Source organism: Hyperoodon ampullatus (genome assembly GCF_949752795.1).
Source record: "Hyperoodon ampullatus genome assembly, chromosome: 4".
Taxonomy (NCBI): domain Eukaryota; kingdom Metazoa; phylum Chordata; class Mammalia; order Artiodactyla; family Ziphiidae; genus Hyperoodon; species Hyperoodon ampullatus.
In genome coordinates, this window is record NC_136917.1 from 166,848,817 (window position 1) to 166,876,192 (window position 27,376).

General features: G+C 42.3%; 1 protein-coding gene across 4 annotated transcripts in view; it reads left to right on the top strand.

Moving 5' to 3' along the window:
- Window positions 1–27,376, top strand: part of CTNND2 (catenin delta 2) — a gene marked incomplete at both ends in the record, with an annotated part of 950,049 nt that overhangs the window by 887,605 nt on the left and 35,068 nt on the right. For all 4 annotated transcript variants that reach the window (XM_079701889.1, XM_079701890.1, XM_079701891.1 and 1 more), the window contains 2 exons: window positions 7,934–8,144; window positions 18,103–18,187. In XM_079701889.1, coding sequence (XP_079558015.1) covers window positions 7,934–8,144; window positions 18,103–18,187 — 296 coding nt within the window. The remainder of the gene's footprint in view (window positions 1–7,933; window positions 8,145–18,102; window positions 18,188–27,376) is intronic.

Genomic DNA, 27,376 nt, shown 5'->3' on the forward strand with positions numbered 1-27,376 from the left:
CTCAACAGCACTAATTATTAGAGAAATGCAAATCAAAACTACAATGAATTATCACCTCACACCAGTTAGAATGGGCATCATCAGAAAATCTACAAACAACAAGTGCTGTAAAGTGTGTGGAGAAAAGGGAACCCTCTTGCACTGTTGGTGGGAATGTAAATTGATACAGCCACTATGGAGAAGAGTATGGAGGTTCCTTAAAGACTAAAAATAGAATTAACATATGACCCAGCAATCCCACTACTGGGCATATATCCAGAGAAAACCATAATTCAAAAAGACACATGCACCCCAGTGTTCATTGCAGCACTATTTACAATAGCCAGGACATGGAAGCAACCTAAGTGTCCATAGACAGATAAATGTATAAAGAAGATGTGGTACATATATACAATAGAATATTACTCATCCATAAGAAGGAACGAAATTGGGTCATTTGTAGAGATGTGGCTGGACCTAGAGACTCTCATACAGAGTTAAGTAAGTCAGAAAGAGAAAAACAAATATTGTATACTAATGCATGTATGTGGAATCTAGAAAAATGGTACAGATGAACCGGTTTGCAAGGCAGAAATAGAGATACAGATGTAGAGAACAAATGTATGGACACCAATGGGGGAAAGCGGGGGGGTGATGAATTAGGAGATCGGGATTGACATATATACACTAATATGTATAAAATAGATAACTAATAAGGACCTGCTGTATAAAAAAATTAATTAAATTAATTTTTTTATAAAAAGCTGTCAGGAGTCACAAGATATAAGTTCTTAGTGCCTAAAGACAGAAAGTAACTGCTGTTTTGTTCAGAACTTTCCCATGTAAACAAGCACTCAAACTTTTTCAATAACCAAATACTACCATCTTGAATGCCTCACCTCTTTGGTTGGAAAGCCACATAAACCAGTTTTAAAATATATTGGGCTTCCCTGGTGGCGCAGTGGTTGAGAGTCCGCCTGCCGATACAGGGGACACGGGTTCATGCCCTGGTCCGGGAAGATCCCACATGCCGCGGAGCGGCTGGGCCCGTGAGCCGTGGCCGCTGAGCCTGCACGTCCGGAGCCTGTGCTCCGCAACGGGAGAGGCCACAACAGTGAGAGGCCCGCGTACCACAAAAATAAATAAATAAATAAATTTTTAAAAATGAAATAAAATGTAGATTTTTTGCATATGTTTTCTCCCCTTTTGTGATAAACTGTTCCTATTAAATGTCCTTAAAGTGGCAGACTTTTATGAAACATTAAGTTCCAAACATTGCCAAAAAGAGAAAGGAAAGAGAAAAAGGAGCTCGCCACCTTGCAGAAAGAGCTGCGGCCGCCCACAGAGCACCGTACTGCTGATGCTTGGTAAGGGCTAACAACTTTCCTTTGGCAAAGGAGGGAAAGGCTCTTTTCACATTTACCGTAGACCCACGGTCACAAGGAAATCAGTGCCTCACTTTTACATCTTCAGCCACTGAGCAATGTAAATTCAGTGTGGAGAGAAGATTCTGGAAGATGGTGGGTAGGAAACCCAGGAATCTGTCCCCCGCACACACACAGCAGTCTCGCCGGCAGAATCTGTCCAGTGTAACTATTTTGGAACTCTGGAGTCTAATGAAGGCTTGCACCTGTTAGAGGAAAGCTTGGACGGTGAATTATGGTTAATTTTGGTCATCTTCAGCTCTTAGCACAGTAACAGCTACCCATTCTCGCACCCAGCCCTTGGCAGGCAGCTATCCATGTGTTCTTGGGGAGCTTGTACGCAGCTGGTGGGAGGTAGGGTGGGCAATAAGGGATCCGTCCTCCAGATATTGGGCACTCTGTGTTCGGATTGTTGCTACTGATCACGGAGTTGCAGACACAGAGGCAGCTGTTGTTGCACACGCTCCCCCGTTGTCGAAAACCCCTCCCCCTCCGGCTGAAATGACTTCCAGGGAACTTAAAGGGCTGGTGCCCTTCCCTCCCCCTTCATTGTTCTCTTTTACCCCCTTTGGGAGCCAGATATTAAAGATTAGGACATTCAAAAGCAAATGTGTATGTGAGGGAAATTAGAAAGTCACCATGTGGCGCAGTGGTTGAGGGTCCGCCTGCCGATGCAGGGGACGCGGGTTCGTGCCCCGGTCTGGGAAGATCCCACATGCCGCAGAGTGGCTAGGCCCGTGAGCCATGGCCGCTGAGCCTGTGCTCCGGAGCCTGTGCTCCGCAAGGGGAGAGGCCACAACAGTGAGAGGCCCGCCTACCGCAAAAAAAAAAAAAAAAAAAAAGAAAGTCACCATGGAGGCCCAGGGAAAGGCACAGATTCAGAAAAGACCTGCGGAGACCTTCAGTTTACACCTCAGCACACAGACATCCTACAGCAATTAAAAACAAAACCCAGCAAACCCGCACAAGGGGAGGAATCCGAATTCCAGGGTTGCTACGTGGTTAGATTGCAGTGTCCAGTTTCCAACAAACAACAACAACAAAATCACAGTGGATACAAAGAAACAGGTAAATATAGCCCTTTCCAAGGGAAAAAATGAACCAACAGAAACTTCCCTGAGAAAGAGCAAGTGGCAGAAGTGCTAGACAAAGACTTTAAAATACTGGGTAATTATAAAAGCTAGTCTTATTGTAAAAACAGTTTGTAACTCCACTTTTTTTTTGTTTTTTACATGATTCAAGAGAATAATGCATTTTTTAAAATTATTAGTATAAAAGCTAGTATTATTGTACCTTTGGCTTACAACTCCATATTTTGTTTTCTACGTACTTTAAGAAAGTGACGCATTAAAAATTTATCATTTTATGTTTTTGGACACCACATATAGAGATGTAGTTTTGTAATATCCATAATTGAAAGGGTTGGGGATGGAACTATAAACGAGCAGAGTTTCTGTACATTATTGAAGTTAAACTGGTATAAATTTAAATTGGAGTGTTATAACTTTAGGACATTAAATGTAATCCACATGGTAACCACAAGTAAAATAGTTACAGAATATACACAAAAGGAAATGAGAAGGGAGTTAAAACATTTCACTGCAAAAAAAATCAAACACAAAAGAGAGAGTAATGTAGGAAATAAGGGACCAAAAAAGCTACAAGGCATGTAGAAAACAAATAGCAAATTAACACAAGTTAAGTCCCTCCTTACAATAATTATTTTAAATATAGAGGGGTTAAACTCTCCAATCGAAAGACAGAGATTGGCAGAATGGAAAGAAAGAAAAAAAAAACAAAAACAAGACATGATCCAACTATATGCTGTCTACAAGAGACTCACTTTAGATCCAAAGACACATAAATCAAAAGAGAAAGGATATTTGTACACCTCTGTTCATAGTAGCATCGTTCACAATAACTGAAATAAGGAAGCAACCCAAGCGTCCACCAACAGATGAATGGATAAGCAGAATGCGGTATATGCATACAGGGGAGTATTATCCAGACTTTAAAAAAAAGGGGGGGTGGATATTCTGATATATTCTACAATATGAATGAAGCTTGAAGACATTATTGCTGAGCAAAATAAAGACACACTGTATGGTTCCACTTACATAAGATACTTAGAGTTGTCAAAATCATAGAGATGGAAAGTAGCTCGTTGGTTGTTAATGGATGGGGTGGGGAGTTATTGTTTAATGGTTTAATAGAGTTTAATAGAATTGTAGTTTTGCAAGATGAAAAGAGTTCTGGAGATACGTGGTGGTGATGGTTGCACAACAATATGAAGTTAATTAATATCACTGAACTGTACACTTAAAAGTGGATAAGACGATAAATTTGTATTATGTGTATTTTACCACCATAAAAAATGGAAGAAAAAAAATAGTTTAGAGCAACTCAGCAAAAACTCACAGGTCAGTTTTAGCATCTCCATAAACAGGGAAGCCAAAGATGTGCTAAGACCTCAGAGACAAAGGAGTTGTAATGTTCCTGATCCAGGGCTGTTCTTGGCTGACATTTTTTTTTTTAACCTCTTTCCTCTAATGTTGGTTTGAGAGATTTGAGTTTACCATAGTGCATCACAAAGACCAGCTATACAGAGGACCATATGAACGATCCAGAGTGATATACAATCAGTTTAGGAAAGGACTCAAGATCACAGGTGGTTAGCCCATAAAACCACTCACTACTCACTACTGCCGCCATCAGTGGAGAAACCAAGGGGTAGTGCGCAAATCAATACCAGGAATAAGCTGAGTGCTGAAATAGAAACAGAAACAGGCACGGTCAGCAAGAGCAAAGCTCTGTTATCTCATCGTGAAATTCCCACCAGCTCTTATGTGTACAAGAGCTCAGCAAGGAGCGCCGCTCTAGGACAACACAGTTCGTTAGGTCCCCTGAGTCCATCCACACGCCTCCACATGCCCACCAACTCTGAACAGAAGACCCCAAAAAAGAAACATAAAGAGAAAATAGTTTTTAATTGTAATTTACAAACACGCCTGCCCACACACAGGGCAGGCAGGGTAGCAAAGTTACAAGGTTACACTTAGTCTGTCACTGATAGGAACAGTAGTTTTTTTTTTTACACAATTGTAATATGTCCAATAGTCATCTCATATCAGTATTACACATGTCAAAGATAAAAGTTATTTTCATGAGAGACTAAGTAACTTCAAAGAAATGGCCCGAGGATTCATTTCTGTTGAGAATTTGAGCAAGACAGAGTGACCTTTAGTTGGTGGTGGTGGTGGAGTTGTTTTTGTTTTGTTTTCATCTCAGGGAGCATCTGTCTTAATCTCAGAGCAACATGCTTTTCTTTTGTAACATGTGATGCCAATGAGAGTGGATAATGGAAAGCACCTTGGTTCCCAATGGTGGCAAGGTATTCACTTTGTTTTCACAAATCTAAGTGTCTTTTGAACCTGATGACCAGTTTGTCTCTCCCATGAGATTTTGCTCTGTGGTTCTCCCATATGATGTTTACTAGTTGTGCATGTTTTTCATTTTTTTGTTTTTTTTGGCCGCACCGTGCAGCTTGTAGGATGTAAGTTCCCTGATCAGGGATTGAACCCAGGTCCCGGCAGTGAAAGCGCCAAGTCCTAACCACTGGACCTCCAGGGAATTGCTGAGCATGTTTTCCTTTGTGTGGAAAAATAAAATAGAAATCCAACTTGTCCATTATTATTAAGTTTCAGAATTCACTTGGTTTCCACTACCCACCTCATTATCCCCGCTAGACATTTCTGAATCCTCTTCCCTGCGTTACCACCTCTGTTTCACTGGGCTCGAAGCCTTGTCTGAGGACTCTCCATCATGGCTGCTCTTCTTTTCCTGATCCCCTCAGGGCCAGGTCTTTGTAGTCACAAGTTCCTTGCTCTTGTCCTGAAATATTAGTCACCTGCTAGGTGGTATGATCAGCATGAGTCGCTCCGTGATGTTAGGCTGTGTCATTATTTACTTATTTTTAACCGAGGTTAAATCCAGAGGAAGGGAGAGTGGCCTTCAGTCTGCAGTGGTTGGTGGCACCCGTTCTAAGACAGGAAGCTCCTCTCTTTCCTGGCAGGCTCATCCACAGGGTGAGGCCTGTACTCTCATACTGTCCTCCTCTGCATCCTCATAGCCTCCCAAAGCACTGCTGAGCCCCAGGTGCCCTTGATGTCCCTGTGCCCATATATATATGGCAGTGACTCCTGCCGTTTTCCACACTGGGGAGCACATGCAAAATGACAGTATTTGTCCAGCACACAGGGCAAGTCAAAGAGGCTGCTCCGGGGAAAGTGGTGGTTCCTGCCCCCTTGAACATCATGGGGACACCTTGCTTCTCATTCAGGGCTCACGGGTTGGGAAGCTGTGTAACATGAAGCCACACTTTCAAGTCTGTTGTAATTTTTAAATTTTTATTTATTTATTTATTTATTTATGGCTGCGTTGTGTCTTTGTTTCTGTGCGAGGGGTTTCTCCAGTTGCGGCGAGCAGTGGCCACTCTTCATCGCGGTGCGTGGGCCTCTCACTATCTCGGCCTCTCTTGTTGCGGAGCACAGGCTCCAGACGCGCAGGCTCAGTAATTGTGGCTCACGGGCCTAGTTGCTCCGCGGCATGTGGGATCCTCCCAGACCAGGGCTCGAACCCGTGTCTCCTGCATTGGCAGGCAGATTGTCAACCACTGCGCCACCAGGGAAGCCCATAATTTTTTAAATGATGATAACAAAAACTAAAAAAAAAAAAAATGCTCTAGCCTAATCCTCTCCCTCTCCTCATTTTTGCTCTCAACGTTGATGATGTGCAAGGCCACACAACCAGTCTTCTGTGCTTATTCAGGAGTGGGGATGCCCCTGTATGCACAAGGATTGAGAGAGTTTGCTGCTTCCTTCCTCCATCACTTCCCTGATAAAGAATGTGCCCATCTTCTCACTTCTGTGAATTCAAGTTGGTCTGACAGTGGTTTGTGTGGGGTTAATGATAAAGTCGCCAGCCTGCTGAGCTCAACAGAACTAAACTCGTAGCCCGAGCTGAGTGTGATTTAATGATGAGTAGATAAAGCCAGGTGCTCAGAGGACTATCTTGTACAAAGGTTCTTCTCCAACCTGTTTTAAGTGCTGTCATTGGAAAATAAATATGCTACATTTGGGGGTTTTCGGGCAAACCATTTTTGTTAGACACTTCTCGGCTGTCGTCAAATGAATGAAGACACTTTCCTATTTCGGTAATTTAGACATCAGCATTTTTTTTTCATCCAAGCTAAAATAAGCCACCTAAACATAGGATAAGAGCAGATACCAAAATTATGAAGTCTTATGTTTTATTTATTACTGCCTGGGATTAAGATGTCATTGTCTCCTTCCATGGTTCCATTTCCTGCCCCCCAAGCACCACGTGCCAGAGAATTAAACAGCAAAAGAAGTTATCCTTTAGAGACCTATAAGGAGGAAAAATATTTAAATGGCTTTTAGGAGCTACCTAAATATGTCTAATTGGGGGATGGGAGACAAGACAGGAACTTAACTTTGGACACATGCCGATTCCACCTGAGAAATTTAAGGACAGGCAACTTTGCTACAGGCATTCCTTTACTTAGTTCCAGAAGTAAATTGATGGAACAGAATTGGAAGCTGCAGGTGGGATGAATTAATTGTCTTGCAGGGTTATTGGTAATGCCTAAATGGCTTTGTAAACTAAAAGTAGTCCATAAAGATGTCATTATAAGTACCTCTATCATGGGGAGTAGCATGATTAATAATGATAAAGTGAATTAAGGAAGCAAAGTTGCTTTTTATCTTATTTTTTCCACGGGAAGTAAAACATGTCAAATTAGTAAATGTTATATGGTAGAACCATTCAATAAAATCCCAGCAGAGAGACAGATCGATCATCCAGTTACCCTAGTTCAAAGGACACCTAGTTTTATATATTTTTTGTAAAGTTTCTCTCCCCTACTTTAAATGTTTCTCTTTACTTTATAGGGACCAGAATGCAGATGTCATATATACATACATTTTTGTGTTTTGACTCTTATTTGTTAAATAATACAAGTCCCAACATAGCTCCCGTCAAGGCATTCTTGAGGTTATGTTAGAATTACCTTATGTTTCCCGACTTCTGTGAATAGCAAGCAGGAGCCCACTGATTGCTAACTTCGATTGAGTCCTGAGTTCAGGGTCATCACTGTGTGTTAAGTGCTTCCCACACATTTCTTCACAACAGCCTTGTAAGGGAGGTACCCTTATTCTTGCTTCGTGATTTAAAAAGCTGAGGCTCAGAGGCATGAAATAACTTGTCCAAAGAGTCAGTCCCACATCCGTTCAGCACCAAAAGTCCGTACATTTGCTGTGAAGAAATACCGTTTTCTCTGTGTATGTGTCCACGGTTACCCCATAAAGAATAATCAGTGACGGGGAACATACAACACTGCATTAACGTGGCCTCTTGGGTTCTTTTTTTCACCCCCATCTGCACCTCTCCCTCCATGCTCTTCCTCGGCTTTGACCACATTTCAACTCTTCCCTTCGTTTTCTTTTCCAAAGGCAAATACGCCATGCGAGACCTGGTCCATCGGCTTCCAGGCGGGAATAACAGCAGCAACGCGGTGAGTAAGGCCATGTCGGATGACACGGTGACAGCCGTGTGCTGCACCCTGCACGAGGTGATCACCAAGAACATGGAGAACGCCAAGGCCTTACGGGACGCCGGCGGCATCGAGAAGTTGGTCGGCATCTCCAAAAGCAAAGGAGACAAGTAAGTCAGACGGTGACTTCCTATCACGTAGAATTGGTATTGGTAGAATCGGTTCTAACTGTGCCCAGCATCCCCTGGGTATGGGTAACACTACTGAATGTCACTGGGAAGCACTGGTGTCTGATAATCAAGAGAAGGAAAACAACAGATGGTTTCCAGTCTTCCCACCCCACAAGGAAAGCTGATCTTACTAATAATTTTGATTTGTTAAATAACTCATGACTTGGTGAGTCCTGGGACGTTAGTAAGGTAGGCTTGACAATCCAGCATCCAGTCTAGTGACTAGCAAGTTCCCTCCATACGGAAGAGACGACCCTGATTCATGAAGGTATTTGGCGGCAGCTGTTCCTCTGTGGCTGCAAGTCCAAGTGTTGCTGATGGACCCACATCCTTTTGTTCTCTGCCTCTTCAGTTCTGCATAGCAAGTCAGGGAGGATGGGGGAGAAAACAGGGTGACGGAGTCAGAGAGAAATCAGCGTCCAACCAGCACCCTCCCTTACCAGCTGTGCCTTCGGGACAAATTGTTGAATTTAACAAGTTACTGTGCTCATACTTTCCAATCTAAAACTGAAGGAGGGGCTGTCATAAAATATTTCCTGAAAGAAGTAATAATCAAGTCTTAAAGACTGAATAGAAGTTTCCGGGGCAGAGGGGATAGAGGCAGTGAGGAAGGAGGGCTTTTATGCCGATGGAATAAAGAGAGAAAAGACGCATGTCAAAGGAGAGACACCGCCAGAAACAGGAATGTCCCCAGTTTGATTTAAGAATCGATGGTATCTTACTCTGTGTAACCAAAACATATCTTCACAAGCCACAGAGTCAGTATATCAGTGAGCTGTCAACTTTACAAAAACATTCACTAACCTTAATTCAGTTTTGCCTCCTGGAAGTACCTCAGTGTAATCAAGTAAGATTAAAAGGGTAAATCTTTTGTTATCAAGGGTCTACTTCTTGACTTTGCATTCCTGGCCACACCCCTCCATTCCTTTATATCTAAACGCTGAATAATTTTTCTCCTGTTATTAAAGGCTGTGAAGGATGCACTTTGAGACTTTTTGGAAATTCTCTCATTTAATTCAAGATATTATCATTGCATAATAAGTGAAGTTTCAGGGCTTCTGCTTAAGCACCCTGAGACCTCCAAATAGGTTCAATGAACAATTCAGGATTAGGATTTGAATACTTTCCTATATCAAATACAGAGAAGCCCCTCTGGACTCGTGTAATAATTGTGCAATGTAGATGGATGGCTTGAATTATACCTTATAATACTTACAGTAAAATGCTCTTCTACATAGGCAGGAAGCCATGTGGTTTTCTTTTTTATATAGTTTCAGTAGACCTTTGGAATCTCTAATTGAAATGCTTACCTGTTTTGAGCATTAAGAACTTAATATGTTGATGCTTTTCTTAAGCAAACACACATGCTCACACAGAAAAACCATAGTCCACAAAAACTCTCTGATATATTTGTCTATATTCATGGGACATTCCAAGACGAAAGTGTGTTCTCTGAATCGTAAGAGCGTAGAGCTGTGGGAGGTGGTCCCATTAATTCCTTCCATCTGTGTGAGCATCCTACTGGACCTTAAAGAGAAGAGATGCTTTTATCAGTCCTATGGTCAAAGAAAATTATTTGATGAAACTAATTAAAAACTCATTTGAGGAAACCATCTATGAAACAGTATATATCCACATTGCCAATCCAGAAAATAGTCCTGTTCAGTCTGTTCCCATCTGGATTATTGTTAATGGGAGATTCCTTTCATTACAAATAATCTCAAATCTGTGCTTTAAATTGACTGAAAATTTCTTTATGGGATACTCATTTCATGTCATTGTTTCTTTATCTTTTTTTCCCAGTGTTAGCAGTCTGGATTTATGAATTTAATAAGAATGTGGAATTGCTTTGAGTCAAGCATCTTCCCAGTTATAATTCTCCTGCTTAGTCAGTCTCATCCATTATTTTATGTGGTTTATCTCTTTTATATTTAGTGACTAATTTGGGGATCAAGACAAGGTTTTTATAACTGGAGATAACCTTGTCAGCCACCTACGCTTCAATTTGATTATTACTTCTCACTGCTCTTAAAATGAATCCAGAAGAATTGCTCTGGATCTTACCACTAAACTCACCATTTATCACTCAATTCTGTCATGACAGTAGACACCGAGATTCCATGGCCTTCTAGATGGGTTTTAACAAAATAGAAACACTTTATTGAAAATAGAATTTTTGGAATTGGAGATGATTTAATAATTGGAAAAGGGAGGGATATCAGTTGGCTCTAGTTAAGTTATAAAATGCTTGCAAACTTGCCTCCTCAAAAAATTATTCAAACTTTTAACTTGAGATCACATGAGAAAACACAGATGAAAAAACCTACGTAGCTATGATTCTGCCTTTAACATATTTATAGGTTTTATTTCTAAACATACACACGCTTAAATATGCCGTGATACTAATGAGTCAGCCTGGCACGTTGCCAATCACAGTCTGTTTGAACTGTATAACTCACCATGTTTTGCCAATACACTGGAAGAATTATTCTGGAATCCTGCGGCTGGAATGGCCATGCTGAACACCCACAATGAATGGCATCAACTGAAATTCTCAGACGCCCCTAATTTGACACCTCTGGTGAAGATCAGACATTGTATAATCGTTAATGACTCTTACAGGAATCTTTTATACTTACCATTTTAAGTCTTGATAACTTATTCTTTTCACATCATTTTAAACATGCAATGTGGACAAGTCCATCTGTTTCAAAAGTACATTTGTATTTTTTCAGATTTTAACAGTTATGTAGGAAATAGTGTTGAGTGTGTCACTGTATTTTGTCATAAGACAGAAAAGACATTTAACAGCCTCGACTGTTACTTGTCAGTAAGGAACTGTTTGTGGCTGAGGTTATAATCACTTGTCACACTAGAAGTACTCAGTCGTTCAAGTCCTTCAATCAATAGTTATAGTTTTTCAAGGAGACGTTGCATGGGACCAGTCTAGTGGATGAATCAAAATTAAAGTCTAAAAAGAAAGCGATGTTTCTTTGACCTTCATCAGTTTTTTATAACACTGTGATGTATTGGCATTTTAATTGAGAGGTTAAAAGCTGCTATTCATTACATATTCACAGTCTCTATTTTGTAACTAAGCAAGGAGTAGAAAAACAATTACACCGTCAGAGGAATTTTTGCATACTAAATATGTTTCAACTATATTATCGCTACCTGCATATTATTAATATGTATTCCTCTAGAGTTGCTTGACTTTTGTCATAGATACATATCTAGCTAGTGGTGATAAACTAAAGCAAAACATAGCATTTAATCTTTGCTCAGCATTGATTATATAAGAATAACATGTGAGGGTCATCACAGTTGCAGAGGTTCTCCCCAAGGAGCCTACATCGGTCTCGCAAGCACCAGGAAAACCAGCCCCCAGATGGGAGAGCTGGAGGGACGCCATAGGAAACACAGACTCTGCTCTTAAAGGGCTCACGCAAAATCTCACATACCTCAAAACAGAGCGTGCAGAGGCAGCAGTTTGAAAACAGCCTGGGTCAGACCCCTTGCTGATCTTAGAGAGCCTCTCAGAGAGGCAGGAGGCAACTGAGACTCCCCCCACCTGGGGACCGAGATGCTAGCATCAGGCATTTTGGGGAGCTAGTTCTACCATGAGGACACTGGTGCTAGCAAGTGCCTTTCGGAGTCCTCCCTCTAGTCTGTTAGCACCAGAGGCTTACCTGCCCACCAGCCAGTCAGCCCCAGTCCCGGGACCCCCTACATCAAGCAGCCGGCTGTGTCAGGACCCAGCCCTGCCCACCAGCAAGCCAGCAGCCTCCACACAAGGCAGGGCCTGGCAGCCAACCAGACCAGGGGCCAGCCCCCCTACCAGTGCACCCACAGTAGTTGGCCCTACCACAAAAGAAGGACCCACACAGACCACAAAGGGGTCACCCCTAGAGCATACATCTCTGTGACCAGAGGAGAGAGGGCTGCTGGGCCCCATGGGACATCTCCTACATAAGACCACTTCTCCGAGATCAGGAAATGTAACAGACCTACTTGATACATAGAAATAAAAACAGAGAATAAAGCAAAGTGCCAGAGGAATATGTTACAAATAAAGGAAAACTAAAACTCCAGAAGGAGAACTAAGTGAAATAGAAATAAACAATCCACCCATAAAGAGTTCAAGGTAATGATCAAAAAGATGCTCAGGAGAAGAATGAACACAGTGAGAAGTTTAACAGAGAGTTGGAAAATATAAAGAAGAACCAAACAGAACTGAAGAATACAATAACTGAAATAAAAAAATATACACTAGAAAGAATCAATAGTAGATTAGATGATACAGAGGAATGGATCAGCAGACTGGAAGACAGAGTAGTGGAATTCAACCAAGCTCACCAAGTACAAGAAAATTTTTAAATGAGGATAGTTTAAGATACCTTTGGAACAACATTAAGCATACTAATATTCGCATTGTAGGGGTCCAGAAGGAAAGAGAGAGAAAGGGGCAGAGAACTTGTTTGAAGGGATAATAGCTGAAAACTTCTCTAACCTGGGAAAGAAAAAAGACACCCAGGTCCAGGAAGTACAGCAAGTCCCAAACAAGATGAACCCAAAGAGGTCCTCACCAAGACACATTGTAATTAAGATGGAAAAAATTAAAGATAAAGAGAGAATCTTAAAAGCAGCAAGGGAAAAGCAACTAAGTATGTACAAGGGAACTCCCATAAGACTCTCAGCTGACTTTTCCACAGAAACTTTGCAGACCAGAAGAGAGTGACATGATATATTCACAGCGATGAAAGGAAAAAAACTTCTACAACCCAGAATACTCTATCCACCAAGATTATCATTCGGATTTGAGTTTTAGAGGCAAGAAAAAGCTAAAAGAGTTCAGCACCACTAAACCAGCTTTGCAAGAAATGTGAACGGGACTTCTCTAAGTGGAAAAGAAAAGACCACAAGTAGAAATATGAGAACTACCAAAGGAAAAATGTCATTGATAAATATACAGTAAAGGTAGTAGATAGGGCTTCACTGGTGGTGCAGTGGTTGAGAGTCCACCTGCTAATGCACGGGACGCGGGTTCGTGCCCCAGTCCAGGAAGATCCCACATGCCCTAGAGCGGCTGGGCCCGTGAGCCATGGCCACTGAGCCTGTGCGTCCAGAGCCTGTGCTCCGCAACGGGAGAGGCCACAACAGTGAGAGGCCCGCGTAGCACAAAAAAAAAAAAAAAAAATAGGTAGTAGATAAACCACTTATAAAACCAGTAGGAATGTTAGAAAACAGAAGTAGTAAGATCATCTATAACCACAATAAGTAGTTAAGGGATATACAAAGCAAAAAAAGATACAAAATATGAAGTAAAATGTATTAAATGTGGAGGAGGGAGATCAAGATGGTGGAGTAGCAGAAAACCAAGCCCACCTCCCCCCAAAAAACACATCAAATCATCTTCACGTGGAGCAACTCTACTGAAAACAACCTGGAGACTGGCAGAAAGGCTCTTCTTCAACCAAGTCTGTAAAGAAAGATACACACGGAGTCTGTATCTACAGAGGAAGGGAGGAGTTGTGGCTGGGTCAGGACCTGTGCCCTTAACAGGGGACACAGAAGAAGAAGGAGATACCATGGCCTTAGGGATCCTCCCTGGGCATCAAGGGGTTCAAATCACACACTGAGCACCCCAGCCCTGGGGTCAGACACCAGGAAGACAAGTTGCCTTACATGGTTAAACACCAGTAGGATTTACAGAAGAAGAGAACAAGACTCGCTTGTTAACAGCCCATGCACAAACTTGCTTACTCCTGGGAATAGCTCAGAGGAAGCAGATTGAAAACTGTCTGGGGCTCTAGCTGGTTTACCAAGACCATGCCAGCCCACACTGGGCACCTGCTCCAGACCCTCTTGCTCCAGCACTGCTCTCCACTAGAGCGGAGGCCACCATGACCAAGGAGAGTGAGCATGCTTAGAGAGAACAGAGCCAGCTTGGACTAGACCCTCAGGGCTTCTGCTCCAGCCCCTGATAGGGTGGTAACTGCCACTGAGCACAGAAGAAGCCCTGTTTCACACTTGGCTCTGACTCTAACCCCTCCATCTCCAGCCATATCATCCAACAAGGTGGTAGCTGCCAGCACACCCCAGGGGAAGATGTGACCCATGCTCACTTCAGATCTAGCTCTCCCACCACTGTGCCAGCTCTCTCTCCATCTACTGGGCACACACGCAGATGGCATAGGATGCTCCCACACAAGGATACCCCTTCAAGACTGGAATAGTCAGCTCCTGCACCTAATTTCATAGAGACAGAGAACGTTAAACAAAATGAGAAGACAGGAATATGTTTCAAACGAAAGCACAAGAGAAGACAGTGGAAAACAACCCTAATGAAACAGAGATAAATAGTTTACCAGACAAAGAGTTCAAAGCAATAGTAATAAGAATGCTAACTGAGCTCAGGAAGAGACTAGATGAACACAGTGAGAACGTTAACAAGGAACTGGAAAATATAAAAAATAACCAGTCAGACAAAGCTGCAGTCATCAAAACAGTATGGTACTGGCAGAAAAACAGACACATAGATCAATGGAACGAATAGAAAGCCCAGAAATAAAACCCATGCACTTATGGTCAATTAATATATGACAAAGGAGGCAAGAATATATAATGGAGAAAAAAGACAGTCTCTTCAATAAGTGATGTTGGGAAAACTGAACAGCTACATGCAGAAGAATGAAACTAGAACATTCTCTAATACCATAAACAAAAATAAACTCAAAATGGATTAAAGACCTAAATGGAAGACCAGAAATCTGAAACTTCTAGAGGAAAACATAGGCAGGACACTCTTTGACATAAGTCATAGCAATATTTTGAGAGGTCTGTCTCCTCGGGCAAAGGAAACAAAAGCAAAAATAAACAAAAGGGACCTAATTAAACGTAAAAGCCTTTGCATAGCAAAGGGAACCATCAACAAAATGAAAAGACAACCTATTGAATATTCACAAATGATATAACCAACAAGGGGTTAATATTCAGTTGTATATATCCAAGATATATATATATATATATATAACATACAACTCAATATCAGAAAAACAACCCAATTAAAAAATAGGCAGAAGACCTCAATAGGCATTTTTCCAAAGAAGACATACAGATGGCCAATAGGCACATGAAAAGATGCTCAGCATCACTAATCATCAGGGAACTGCAAATCAAAACCACAATGAGATATCACATCACAGCTGTCAGAATGGCTGTCATCAAAAGGACAAAAATAACAAGTGTTGGCGAGGATGTGGAGGAAAGGGAACCCTCGTATGTTGTTCGTGGAAATGTAAATTGGTGCAGCCACTATGGAGAGCAGTATGGAGGGTCCTCAAAAAATTAACAATAGAACCACCATATGATCCAGCAATTCAAGTTCTGTATATTTTTCCAAAGAAAACAAAAACACTAATTAGAAAAAAATACATGCACCTCAGTGTTCATTACAGCATTATTTACAATAGTCAGTATATGGAAACTGCCTAAGTATCTAACGATAGGTGAATGGATAATGAAGATGTGAGATAGATACATAGATATAGATATAGATATAGTGAGAGAGACAGAGAGAGAGACTATTACTTGGCCATAAAAAAGAATAAAATCTTGTCATGTGCAATAATATGGATGGACCTAGAGGATATTATGCTAAGTGAAATAAGTCGGAGAAAGACAAATACCGTATGATTTCACTTGTATGTGGAATCTAAAAAACAAAAGAATAAACATAACTAAACAGAAACAGACTCATAGATACAGAGAACAAACAGGTGGCTGCCAGAGAAGAGTGGGATGGTAGGATTGGGGGGGTGAGTGAAATAGGTGAGAGAGATTAAAAGATACAAAATTCCAGTTGCAAAATAAACGAATCATAGGGATGAAATATACAGCACAGGGAATATCATCAATAATATTGTAATAACTTTGTGTAGTGACAGAGTTATCACGGTGGTTATTTTGTAATGTATACAGATATTAGATCACTAGGAACTAACAGAGTGCTGTAGGTCAATTATAATTCAGTTTTTCAAAAGAGACTAAAGTGTACCTATGTCTGTATCCATTAAAAGATCTAAAATTCTCTAAGTCAAAAGAATTTAATACATTTAGAGCATGATACTAGCATAAATGTGAAATCATTTAGCAACTGTCTATTTTAGTGAAAGAAAACATGTATATTACTTAAATACAGCTTATCTCTCATAGAGAAAAATCTTGAAATTTATAAGAACTCTGTACTTTTTCTTTTAAAAGTATACGATATAACTAAGAGATTTTCAAACACAGCCAAAGTTGAATTCCAAGTCAGCAATAATGATAGTAAGAGTGACTGTTACTGTTTCCAGTAAGTAAATGGATGAAGACTATTTAAACGTAGTTGGTCTACATTGCAAACGTGAAGACCCAGGAAGATAGCAGACATTTAATTGATCATGTATTAGCATCTCATCATTTCATTTGCAGGTCCTCACACATCCCTTTGCTCTGGCTTTCAAATCCAAGCTCAACCTGATCCCATCTAACCATCTGCTTACTTTGCATTTTAAAAACTATTTTATGTCAGAAGCAGTTTTGATCTCAATTCAGATGTTCTCTTTGAGGGATCTGTGGGCCACTGCACCATGGGTCAGCTTCAAGGGTGGACTTCACCTTGGAGTCCTCATGAGTGGTCATGTCCTACCCAACTCCAGGAGTCACCACAGAGGCCAGGGGTGGGTCAACTGCAACCCACAAGCCAAATCCCCACCACCACCCGTTCTTGTAAGTAACACTTCATTAGAACACAGCCACTTCCATTCTTTTGTCTATTATTTATGACTCCTCTCATCCTGCAATGGCAGAGTTGAGCAGCTGGAACCGAGACCATATGGCCCACAAATCACAGAATATTTATTATCTGACCCTTTACAGCAAAAGTGTGCCAGCCCTTGTGATCAGGCACAGTGTCACAATAGCCACTCAAGTTGTGCAGCTGTTGTGGACCCAGCCTGCTGGAACAAAGAATCCGCAGGTAGTTAATAGCTGCCCTCACCACTAGTCAAAGTGACTTCCAAGAATTGGATCAAATTTAATCAACACGGATGTATTGACCTAGTGTCTGTTCTGAGATGCAGGTTGGCACTGAACCAAAAGGCGAAATATTTAGCTATAGTTTCATAGGGATTTCAAAGCCATGACTTGAAAAAACTGGTAAGAACCACTAGTCCAAAGGTTTTCATGACCTTACTTTCTCACTCTGATCCAGAGGACAGAATTTTAATTGCATGAAGGGCTTGGTTTATAGATGCTTATCCACACTCATCCCTCCATATAAATGTAAGGGAGTGTGTGTGCCAGTGTGTGCACACGTCAGCTTCATGCCAGTCACTTGTGCTTGGCATCATCAGCAAACAGAAGACAACTGCCTGTAACCCCTCAGGTATGTAGAGTCAACGCTATACGTGCTCTCACGCTTCAGTTGAGGAAATGAATATCTTTTTTCGCCTTACTTACTACACAGGTGTTAAACAACACTGCCATTAAAACCCTTTAATCTGGCCTTTCCTAGTCGCTATCCTTCTCTTCTTTCTGTTCCATTTTGTAGTCCAGCGCTAATTTGCATTCTGACTCTTGGGTTTGCATTTGCAATGCACAGCTCTTGGGTTTGCATTTTGAAAATTCTTTGCCAAATTGCAGTGTCTTCCTGTCTCTCCCCTTCATGGGTATGTGGGTGAGAATGAGGTTGGAGACTGGTGACAGCCATCCCTTGTACTGTCCAGTGTGGAAAAAGAAAAGAGCCAGAAAAGCCATGAAGCTTTTATTCTTTTTATTCTTGCTGTTTCCCGACAAGTCAATTTGGAGCCCAGCTGTCCCCCTCACCATCTTGCGTGTCCTGTCTTTTCTTTATCAGACACTCTCCGAAGGTAATCAAGGCTGCGTCTCAGGTTTTGAACAGCATGTGGCAGTACCGAGATCTGAGGAGTCTCTACAAAAAGGTAAGGCTTGCTTTACCTTCTTGGCTCATTAGCTGCACACAGGCCCTGAGCCCAAAGACACCATATTTTGTCCTAACGAGATGTGTCATAGATACGAAGGGACCTCGTCTGAGAGTCTGAGCAATTGAAACACAGCTGAAACAAGAGATCAATGAAGAAGCCAAAGAAAAGGGTCATTAAGTGTCCCCTGAATATACACTAAGATTCATGAACTTCCTGGATTGGACAGACCAATAGCCATAGAGAAAATAAGCTTGTTTTCCTGAGCTTCTATATTGTATAATAGTCTAAAAAGTAATAATAAACAGAGGGATTTTGCCAAAAAAAAAAAAAAAAGCATCAACAAGAGTCAATAATAATGTAGTCATAAGTAGAGAGGAGACAGAAAAAATTATAAAAAGCAGTTCAGGAGGTTGAGAAGAATTGCAGCCCAGGAACATGGAGTAGAGACCCGACAGCCTGCCCCGTGTTCCTAGCCTGAGACCCTGACCTAGTTACTGATCAGGTTGAAGGGCTGATGATCCTAATGACAGCCGTCAACCATAGCAAGAGGCTGGGCATTCGTTCAGCAGACTCTCCCCAGGCCGGCAGGAATTTATATCATACATTTCAGAGGAGACTTCATCCCCAAAATGGTTTAAAAATAAACCTTAAGAGAAAAAGGTCACATCTAGACATTTTAGTTCTACACCTCATTCCCAAATGCTGCTAAACAGAAGCTGCATACTTTTCTTTTCTGCTTGGGAGGGGAGAGAGGCCTTTAACAACATCTCCCAGAAGTTGTCGTTTTGTTGTTACCAGACCAGCACATGTGAGTCGTTTAAATGATCGGAGATCCCAGGATAGATTTGAGTTAACAAATGGGGCAGAGAACACCACTGACAGATTGGCAGGGAGAATAGCCTAGGCATCGATCTCCATAGGATTTCAGAAAACGTGAACAGGGCTTCCATCAACAGCTGCCCAAAGCACCTCCTTGCAGCCCCTGGCAGCCTGCATGGAGGAAGAGGGGGAGCTGAAAGTCATTGCCACCTTGGTCCCCAGCCTCCCAGTCTTGGGATCGGGAGGTGGGGTCACAGCAAGAGACTCACATTAGAGGGGGCAAGACCCATCTTGCCAGAGGGAAAATTTGTCATTTTCTAAGCCAGTGGGAAAAAGTAAATATTTAATACTGGTCCTACTAAGTTAGTCTATTTCTAGATTTCCCCGAGGTCTTTCTGTTTCCCGTAAGCATTCATTACTTTGTACTTTAAAGTTTAGCCCATATATTTCAAAATTCTCTTTCAAGATTTTTCTGTTCCTTAAGAGGAAGTATGTTTAGGCTGAAACATTGCAAAATTAAGGGTTAGGGGAGTGTTCTGGATTAATTATATCCTTTCCTACGTATCTTGCTGTTCATCGAAAGTGTTTTGGGTTCCATTCTGTTTGAAATGCACATCCCAGCATCCCTACGTGGTTCCTTCCAGGACTCTTCCAGGAGACAAATGAATTCTCTCCCAGTACAGGATCCTTCAGCTAAACAGGCAGCCAGACATGAAGAACATGCTATAAATTAGAAAAGAGCTGGTCTTTCTGAATCAGTGGCTCCAGAAGTTCAATGAAATATTACTGCCTCAAATAAACTCCACTTTCCCTCGGATCACGAACATTTCTTTGCTGAAATGCACCTTCTCATACTTCTGTGCATTGAAGGGAAACGGCTTTTAGAGACTCTACAAGTTATTTGTTGAATAGTAGTATGAGTTTTCCATCTTAGTTTTTTTCTGTGTTTGTAGTAGGGTTCAGAAAGTGTAATTGTCTCTCTCTTTCCGTGAAAAAAAAAAAAAAAAAGAATGTGTTGACAGAAATTTAATGGAGCTAAAACTCAAGAGCTAAAGAGGATTTAAAATGTGGTTCATGTGAGGAGACTCAAGAAAGACGGGCTCAAGAAGCTGATGGTGATGTTTTTCATTGACCCAGGATTTTAAAATATTGAGAAAGAGCTGTTCTTCTTCTTCTTTTTTTTTTTTTTTTTTGCTTGCATCGGGTTGTTGTGCATAGTCTTCCTCTAGTTGCAGTGAGCAGGGGCTTCTCATTGCAGAGCACGGGCTCTAGGTGCACAGGCTTCAGTAGTTGCAGCACGTGGGCTCAGTAGTTGCAACACCCGGGCTTCAGTAGTTGTGGCTCGCGGGCTCTAGAGCGCAGGCTCAGTAGTCATGGTACACAGGCTTAGTTGCTCTGCGGCATGTGGGATCTTCCTGGACCTGGGCTCGAACCTGTGTCCCCTCCATTGGCAGGCCGATTCTTAACCACTGTACCACCAGGGAAGTCCCAAGAGATGTTCTTAATAACTTCCATATTATGCAGTCATGATATGGAATGAGGACTTTATGCTCAGTGTAAGTGCTGCTAATAGCAAAGCTCAAAATGCACAGAAGCTTTTCTTTTTTGAAAGGTCCTTTGGTGAGAAAAACCAAATTCATTCATACTTATGAACTGTTGTTAATCAGCAGGACAATAGATTTCCATTTTGTTCTTCATTGACAATTAATATATCATTTAAAAAATGCCTGATCCATGTCTTTTAATTATCCATGTTTCTAATCTATTTATTAAACACCTAGTATAGGCTTAGAAAAGGAAGAATTCCAAAGAAAACATGACACGTAGAGCAGCTACTGTGGATAAAAATGAAATATGGAACAACGATCGGCAAGTACGTTAGATTCAGAGTTATGTACCACAGGCTTACTGGATAAATTAAGAGCAGGAGAATTATAGAGCAAAATCTTGAGTCTGTAGAGTGCTCATAAGTTAGGAGGTAAGAGGAAAGGGCGTTATGTCTAAGAGGAAAAATATGAGTAGACAGGTGGAAATTGAAATAAAAATGGCATATCTATGAGACAGAATTAAAGGCCCATCTGGCTTATTTCCTCCTAGGACCCAAGCACAGAGGCCAGAATCACAATTCATTAGCTCAGCTACTTTAGTTTACTTAGAAATCCATTTAATACATCCGAATATTCTTTTGGCCGGAAGTGCTGACCAAATTATGTTGGATTCCTGATACATTGTGAGCCAAAACATTTGCTTTATCCAAATCTTCAACTTCAGGTAGTCCTGGACTTCTGATTTTCTCCCCTAAGGGAAAATAAGTAACTGAAGAAGAATGTTTTCACTGGCAGGCTAAATAATGCATCATGTTTTTGTGTTTTTTTTTAACCAATCCTTAAGATTAGATAACCACAGAGAGAATTTTAAAATGTCTTTATCATCTGTACTGTATTTTTGCAGAGGATGTTTTCTAAAGGAAAAGAAGATGAGCCTTGGAACAGACTTGATAAAGGGATAAAAGAAAAGCAGGAGACCAAAAGTTCTTGATTTTTTTGAACATTGGTACTTTAAAAAAAGAGGTCACTGACATAGTACAGTGATTATGTTTGACTATGGTATGGTCTGTTGGGACAACTCGTTTTGGAAGGAGATAAATTTTCTGGGGGTGTGTATGTACAATTATTATAGAAATAATCTCTTACAAACCCTTACATAATACCTTAATCCTATATACATCTCCAAAAACTCGTTTTTGGTTAGGATCCAGGCTAAGCCACTCTAACAGAGAGACTCAAAAATACAGAAGCTCCAGCTAAACAGGTCTCTTTCCCTCTCATGGAACTGTAGCAGGTTAGGCAGGTGGTCCAGGGTCAGCAGGTAACCCTGGGACCCGTCTTGTTACTCTGCCTTGTACTAGGGTGTCATCCTTGCCTGGGTGGACACAGCTCCCTAGCTTAGCTCTTCCCCTCTCATTCCAGCCCATAGGAAGAGAGAGAGGATGAGTGAGGGCAAGTCATGCTCTTTGAAGCAAGCAGCAAACTCCTGCTCTCCTCCCAGGAGCAAGAACTCAGTCATGTGGCCACGGCCAGGTACCCAGCTGTGGGGGAGGACAGGAAAAGTGGGCTGCCGTGATACCTGCTAAAACTTGGTAGCAGGAGAAAAGGGGTTATTTTACTAAAAGAAGAAAGACAGTATCAGCTCCAGTAGTCATTTGCTTTTGTTCAAATATCTTAAATATTCATCGTAATCGCTACCTAATGGGGAATTTTATTCCATTTCAGCGTGACCATGATTTTTCAGAACTTCTTACATTAAGCAAAAATCTCCCTATCTGCAACAACTGCCCTCCAACCACATACTAAAAAGTCTAATTTCTCTTCTCTATGATAGCCTTCCTGTTTTTGAAGTTAACCAACTCTGTACAAGGCCATCCCTTCTCAGTTGTAGGGATAGCAACATTTATTATTATTACAACTGTTGACTGAAAAAAAATGCACAACCTAAAAGTAAAAAGTTATGTTTTATTCGGTGTACAAAACTGAGGGCTTAAGCCTGGGACCCAGCATCTCAGCTCACTCTGAGGGACTGCTCCAAAGAGCTAAGAGAGGGAGCCAGGATACACAGGAGTTTCTGTAACAAAGACCAGGTAGTCGGAACATCAAAAGGTTACTGCTAATTAAGGAAAAACAAACATCTCAAGTTAAGGAATTTAGCGCTTTTCCGTGTATGGGAAGATGCAAGTGTCTGGGCTCACTGAAATCATTCCTGTGATGTGCACCTCAGCTCTCTGGGGCCAGTATCCTGTGCTTTCACATCCTGAGCATCCTCAGGGGCACCGTCAAGGGGTAGCTGCAGCGGCTGACTGCTAGATGGGGGGCATCTTGCCTCCATCCTGAGTTCCCTCAGGGCTCACTGTCAGGGCGGCTGTAACGTGATGGCTTGATGGCTGCAGCATCCTTTGCTTACTGATATGGCAGGCAATATTTTTCATTCACACAACTCATGCTCAGTTGTAATAGATCAACGTTTCCACGACTTTCACCATTGCTATCACTTTTTTCCACGTGCGTGCAAGTTTGTCAGCATCCCTTTTGTAATGTAGCACCCCAAAATGAATATATTCTTCCAAGTTTATTTGCAGGAGAAGAAAGAGAATAATGAGACTATACTTGCCTGGTGCTGGGCACTGAACTTCAACTATTGAAGCCTGGGAGTGTATTAGTTCCTGGGAGGCTCATTGTCCTAGCTGGTGAAGTACAAAGAGCACAGGACTTAGAATCAAACAGCCAGAGTTTAAAGGCACAGCCCTGCCACTTACTAGAAGCATGACCTTGGGCAAGTTACGTGAGCCTCTCTGCCCATCGACGCAGCAGCTGACTTTGGGCAGTCCTGTGGCCCACTCCTCAGAGGGACAGGGATGACTCACCGGGCCTCAGTCGGGTATCAGAGATGCGCTGGTGTTGTTTTGTATCCAGCTATCTGAACCTGGTGGGAAGGTTCCTGACATAGAGTCTCCAGAAAAGTAAATAACCTCTAAAAATGGTCTAAAATGGACCTCTGTGCTGCCTTCCTTCTGCTTTATGTGTCAGAGCCTGGAACTTTCCTCAACCCTTGCATCCGAGAACCTTCACATCATTTCATGGAGACTGCGGGTATCTCCCCATCAGTCCCATTCCCATCCCTTGCTTTCCTCATCCACGAGGTAAACACCATACACCTGCCTGGCCACATCGCTGATGACCTCAAAGGGGACAGCGGTCATCTAAGAGCTTGGTCAGCTGGAGAGTCACATACCAGTGGGTGTTAACTGCTGTGAATCCTAGAACAGTTTTCATGCCGTTTGGCTGACAGATGCTCTTTGCCATCCTGTCCACAGGCAGCTGGACATTTGGATCCTAGTATTTCATTTTATCATTGTCATCGTTGTTCACCTTCACCTACATTTTCATGATTCCCTTTCTTTGTTCGTCTTCCCTCTTTCCAGCCCCTCGATGCCTAATCCAGTGCCCCCTTCCCACGGTCTTTCTCCTAAGCAGCTGTGCCAGCCAACGATACTGGCAATGTCTGCACAGCCCCAAAGCGAAGACTCTTGCATGGTGGGGTGTAGGTAAACCAAACTACACACATAGGATTTTCTAGGAAGCCCAGTAGTGACAATGAAAGTTGTCAGGGTTTTAGAGGTAGCTGGAACGCTTTTATTCCATTTTAGTGTGGAATTTGTGTACATGGAAGGTCAAGGATGCTGAAGACATGCTCGTTGGATTGAGGGTGGTGCGGAGGGTTGGAATGAGAAGGGGTGAGGTCAGGCCCTGGCTTAGGAAACAGCATGCCGTGCCCCTCCAATAAGAGGCCCTGCCGTGACCCTGTACGTTGATAGTTTGAAAATGTGATAAACAGCGTCACTCGCAGAAAGTCTCCCGACTCCCCATGACACCGTTGTCCCCTGAGTTGCCTCAGGCTCTCTGGTTGTCCCTCCTCCATCCTTTATGGGCTCGTCTTCTTGTTCATTCCCTAAATGTTGGTGTCACTCAGGGCTCTGTGTTGAGATCTTTCTCATCTCACACACGGCCTCTTGCTGGGTGTCTGGAGCCCTTCCTTGGGTTCAGTTACCAGCCACGTGTAGTGGTCTCCCGCATCTCTTTCTCCAGGCCCGGCCTCTCCATATATCTAGCCATCCGCTAGATGACCTACTCAGATGCCTGCAGCACCTCACATAAACCCACTGTTCCTGGATCTGGCTCCTCTCCCTGCGTTCTCTGATCACAGCCCTCCACCTGTCACCCTAGCCAGGACCCAGGAACCACCACTGGCTCTTTCCTCTCCTTCACACATCTGCGTCGAACCCACCAGAAAACCCCAACCTTCTGTCTCCATCCATCTCTCTCCACGGTCGTGGCCATGAAAAGCTGCTTCCGTCTTCTGGATTATCAACCCCCATCCTAACTGGTCTCTGCGCCTTCTGGCTTCCTCCACTCCTGTCTGTTCTCCAGAGGGCAGCCGGGGTGAACTTCCTAAAAAGCACATCTGATTAAATTACTACTGCACCTCTCAGTGGCTCCCACTGCCCACAGGAAGAAATCCAGACATCTTACCGCAGCCCGTGAGACCTTTCAGGTGCAGCCGCAGCCTAGCTCTCCATTTAATCCCTGTCTCTGTCTGCACTCAGCCACCAACTGTACCTAACTTCTGTGCTTCCAGTTCCCTCTCCCTCCTTCTCTCCCACCCTGTGGAGCCTTTCCAAACATCTGTACCCCACCTTCCACCCTACCTGCCTCCCTGAATATTTTTTTTAATATCACCTCCCGTGAAAATCACTTTTCCAACCTCTTCACCACATTTGAATTAAGATCATTCCATCTGAAATAATTGTAAAGCAAATTAATTTAGATGAATGATAACTGAATCACTTTGTTGTACACTGGAAATGAACACAACATTGTAAATCAACAATACTTCAATAAAAAGAAATAAATTTTCAATTCAAACTTTTAAAGAATGACTTTTAAGCATCATAAAGAGCATGAACTTAGAGCTAAAAATTGTGCAACATAATGGTGCTATAATATTTAATAACTAGATAAGATTTATTTGTACTTTTATAGAAAAAACAATTTTCCTCCTTGGTTCAGATATTAATTTGGGGAGGATGTGTATTACAAACTTACATTACAAGTCATTTCTTCATAGAAATTGCAGTGAGACTTGCTCCGAACTGTAGCATAATTAATGTTAACTCCTAATGAACGGAATTCTGAATGGATACCTTAAATATATATTATACAAAATGAACAAATGCTCCCTGAAAAAGACTGTGTGGCTATGTGCTCAAAAACAAGGATGAAGTAAATGAAATAAGTTAAATGAAGCATGTCTACATCTTTTGAAAAAATAATGTAGATGGTTTAACTTTTTAAAAAATTGCAGTTTAGGGACTTCCCTGGTGGCACAGTGGTTAAGAATCCTCCTGCCAATGCAGGGGACACGGGTTCGAGCCCTGGTCCAGGAAGATCCCATATGCCGCGGAGCAAATAAGCCCATGCACCACAACTACTGAGCCTGCACTCTAAATCCCACGAGTCACAACTGCTGAGCCCACGTGCCACAACTAATGAAGCCCGCACACCTAGAGCCTGTGGTCCACAACTAGAGAAGCCACCGCAATGAGAAACCTGCACACTGCAATGAGGACTCAACGCAGCCAAAAATAAATTTTAAAAAAAATTTATTTAAAAAAATTGCAGTTCATACTTACTTTGATTTCTCTGTTTCTGTGAACTTCCAAATTTCCCTCTTGGCTACCAGTGTCTGTGAAGGTTGCCAATGCAGCCATCAGCTTAATGACAAGAAAAATTGACGTTTATCTCATTCCCAGCCAGTACAGATCACTGCTGGTTTTCGTGAGACGTTAGGACCAAGACCAATATAGTGGGGCTTCCTAAACACAAATTCCATTAACAGTCTTTGGTTTTAAAATTGGCGTGGCCCATTTTGCTTTCAAATATTATTTACATAGCAGCCACTTACAATGTAAGCTTGTTTATCACTTGAACTCAGACTTGAACAAGATTTAGCATATGATTCTGAATGAAAATCTTCTTTCAATTCTAGTTAAATAGTTCTATGTTAATGTTTAATTATCAGAAATGCAAACAAGATCTTCACATTTGCTCTCATGTTGGGGCAAAGTAACCTCTTATTAAAGAATTACAGCCAGCATGCCTGAATGCTGCACTGGATGGTGGTTAATTCCTACCTGGTCGTGGTCGGCCCCTAGGTCAAGGTGCCAGCCAGGAGGTCCCCTGCCAACTCCCATGACATCTGCCTTATGTAGGACATGTTCCTAGAGTCCCAGGGTGACCATGCCAGCCCAGCACAGAAGCTTTTTGTCCTTCCCCGCCTCCCAGCTGCACCTTCAGACAAGCACTGGTCTCTGGATCTCAATGGGACTCAGCGGGTGAGGCCCCTCTGCCCCAGCAAAGACCCTTGGGAACTCCATACCACGCTAGAAGGTTCTGAGAAAAGCCACAATAGCAACATGGAGTCATCCCAGGCCATCCTGTGTGATACCATGGGAACCCTTCTCAGGGTGACGGATCTACGGGAAGTCGTGGAGCTCCAGGTACAATGAATCTGCTCTGTCCTCTGAGGCACAGACGTGTCCTGAGATGGAGTGAAGAAGTAGCAGGAAGCCTCAGGGCATCACGGTGAGAACGCCTCTGAGCACTGGGAACCAGAAGACGGTGATGTTAACTGAGGGGGCACCACCTCTGTTCTGCTGTCTTGCTTCTCCATGGGCTGCTCGCCAAGAAAACATGCTGAGCCTTTAAAATAGACCCTGTAAATTCATCATGGAAATGGACAGGGCGGTCCCTATTG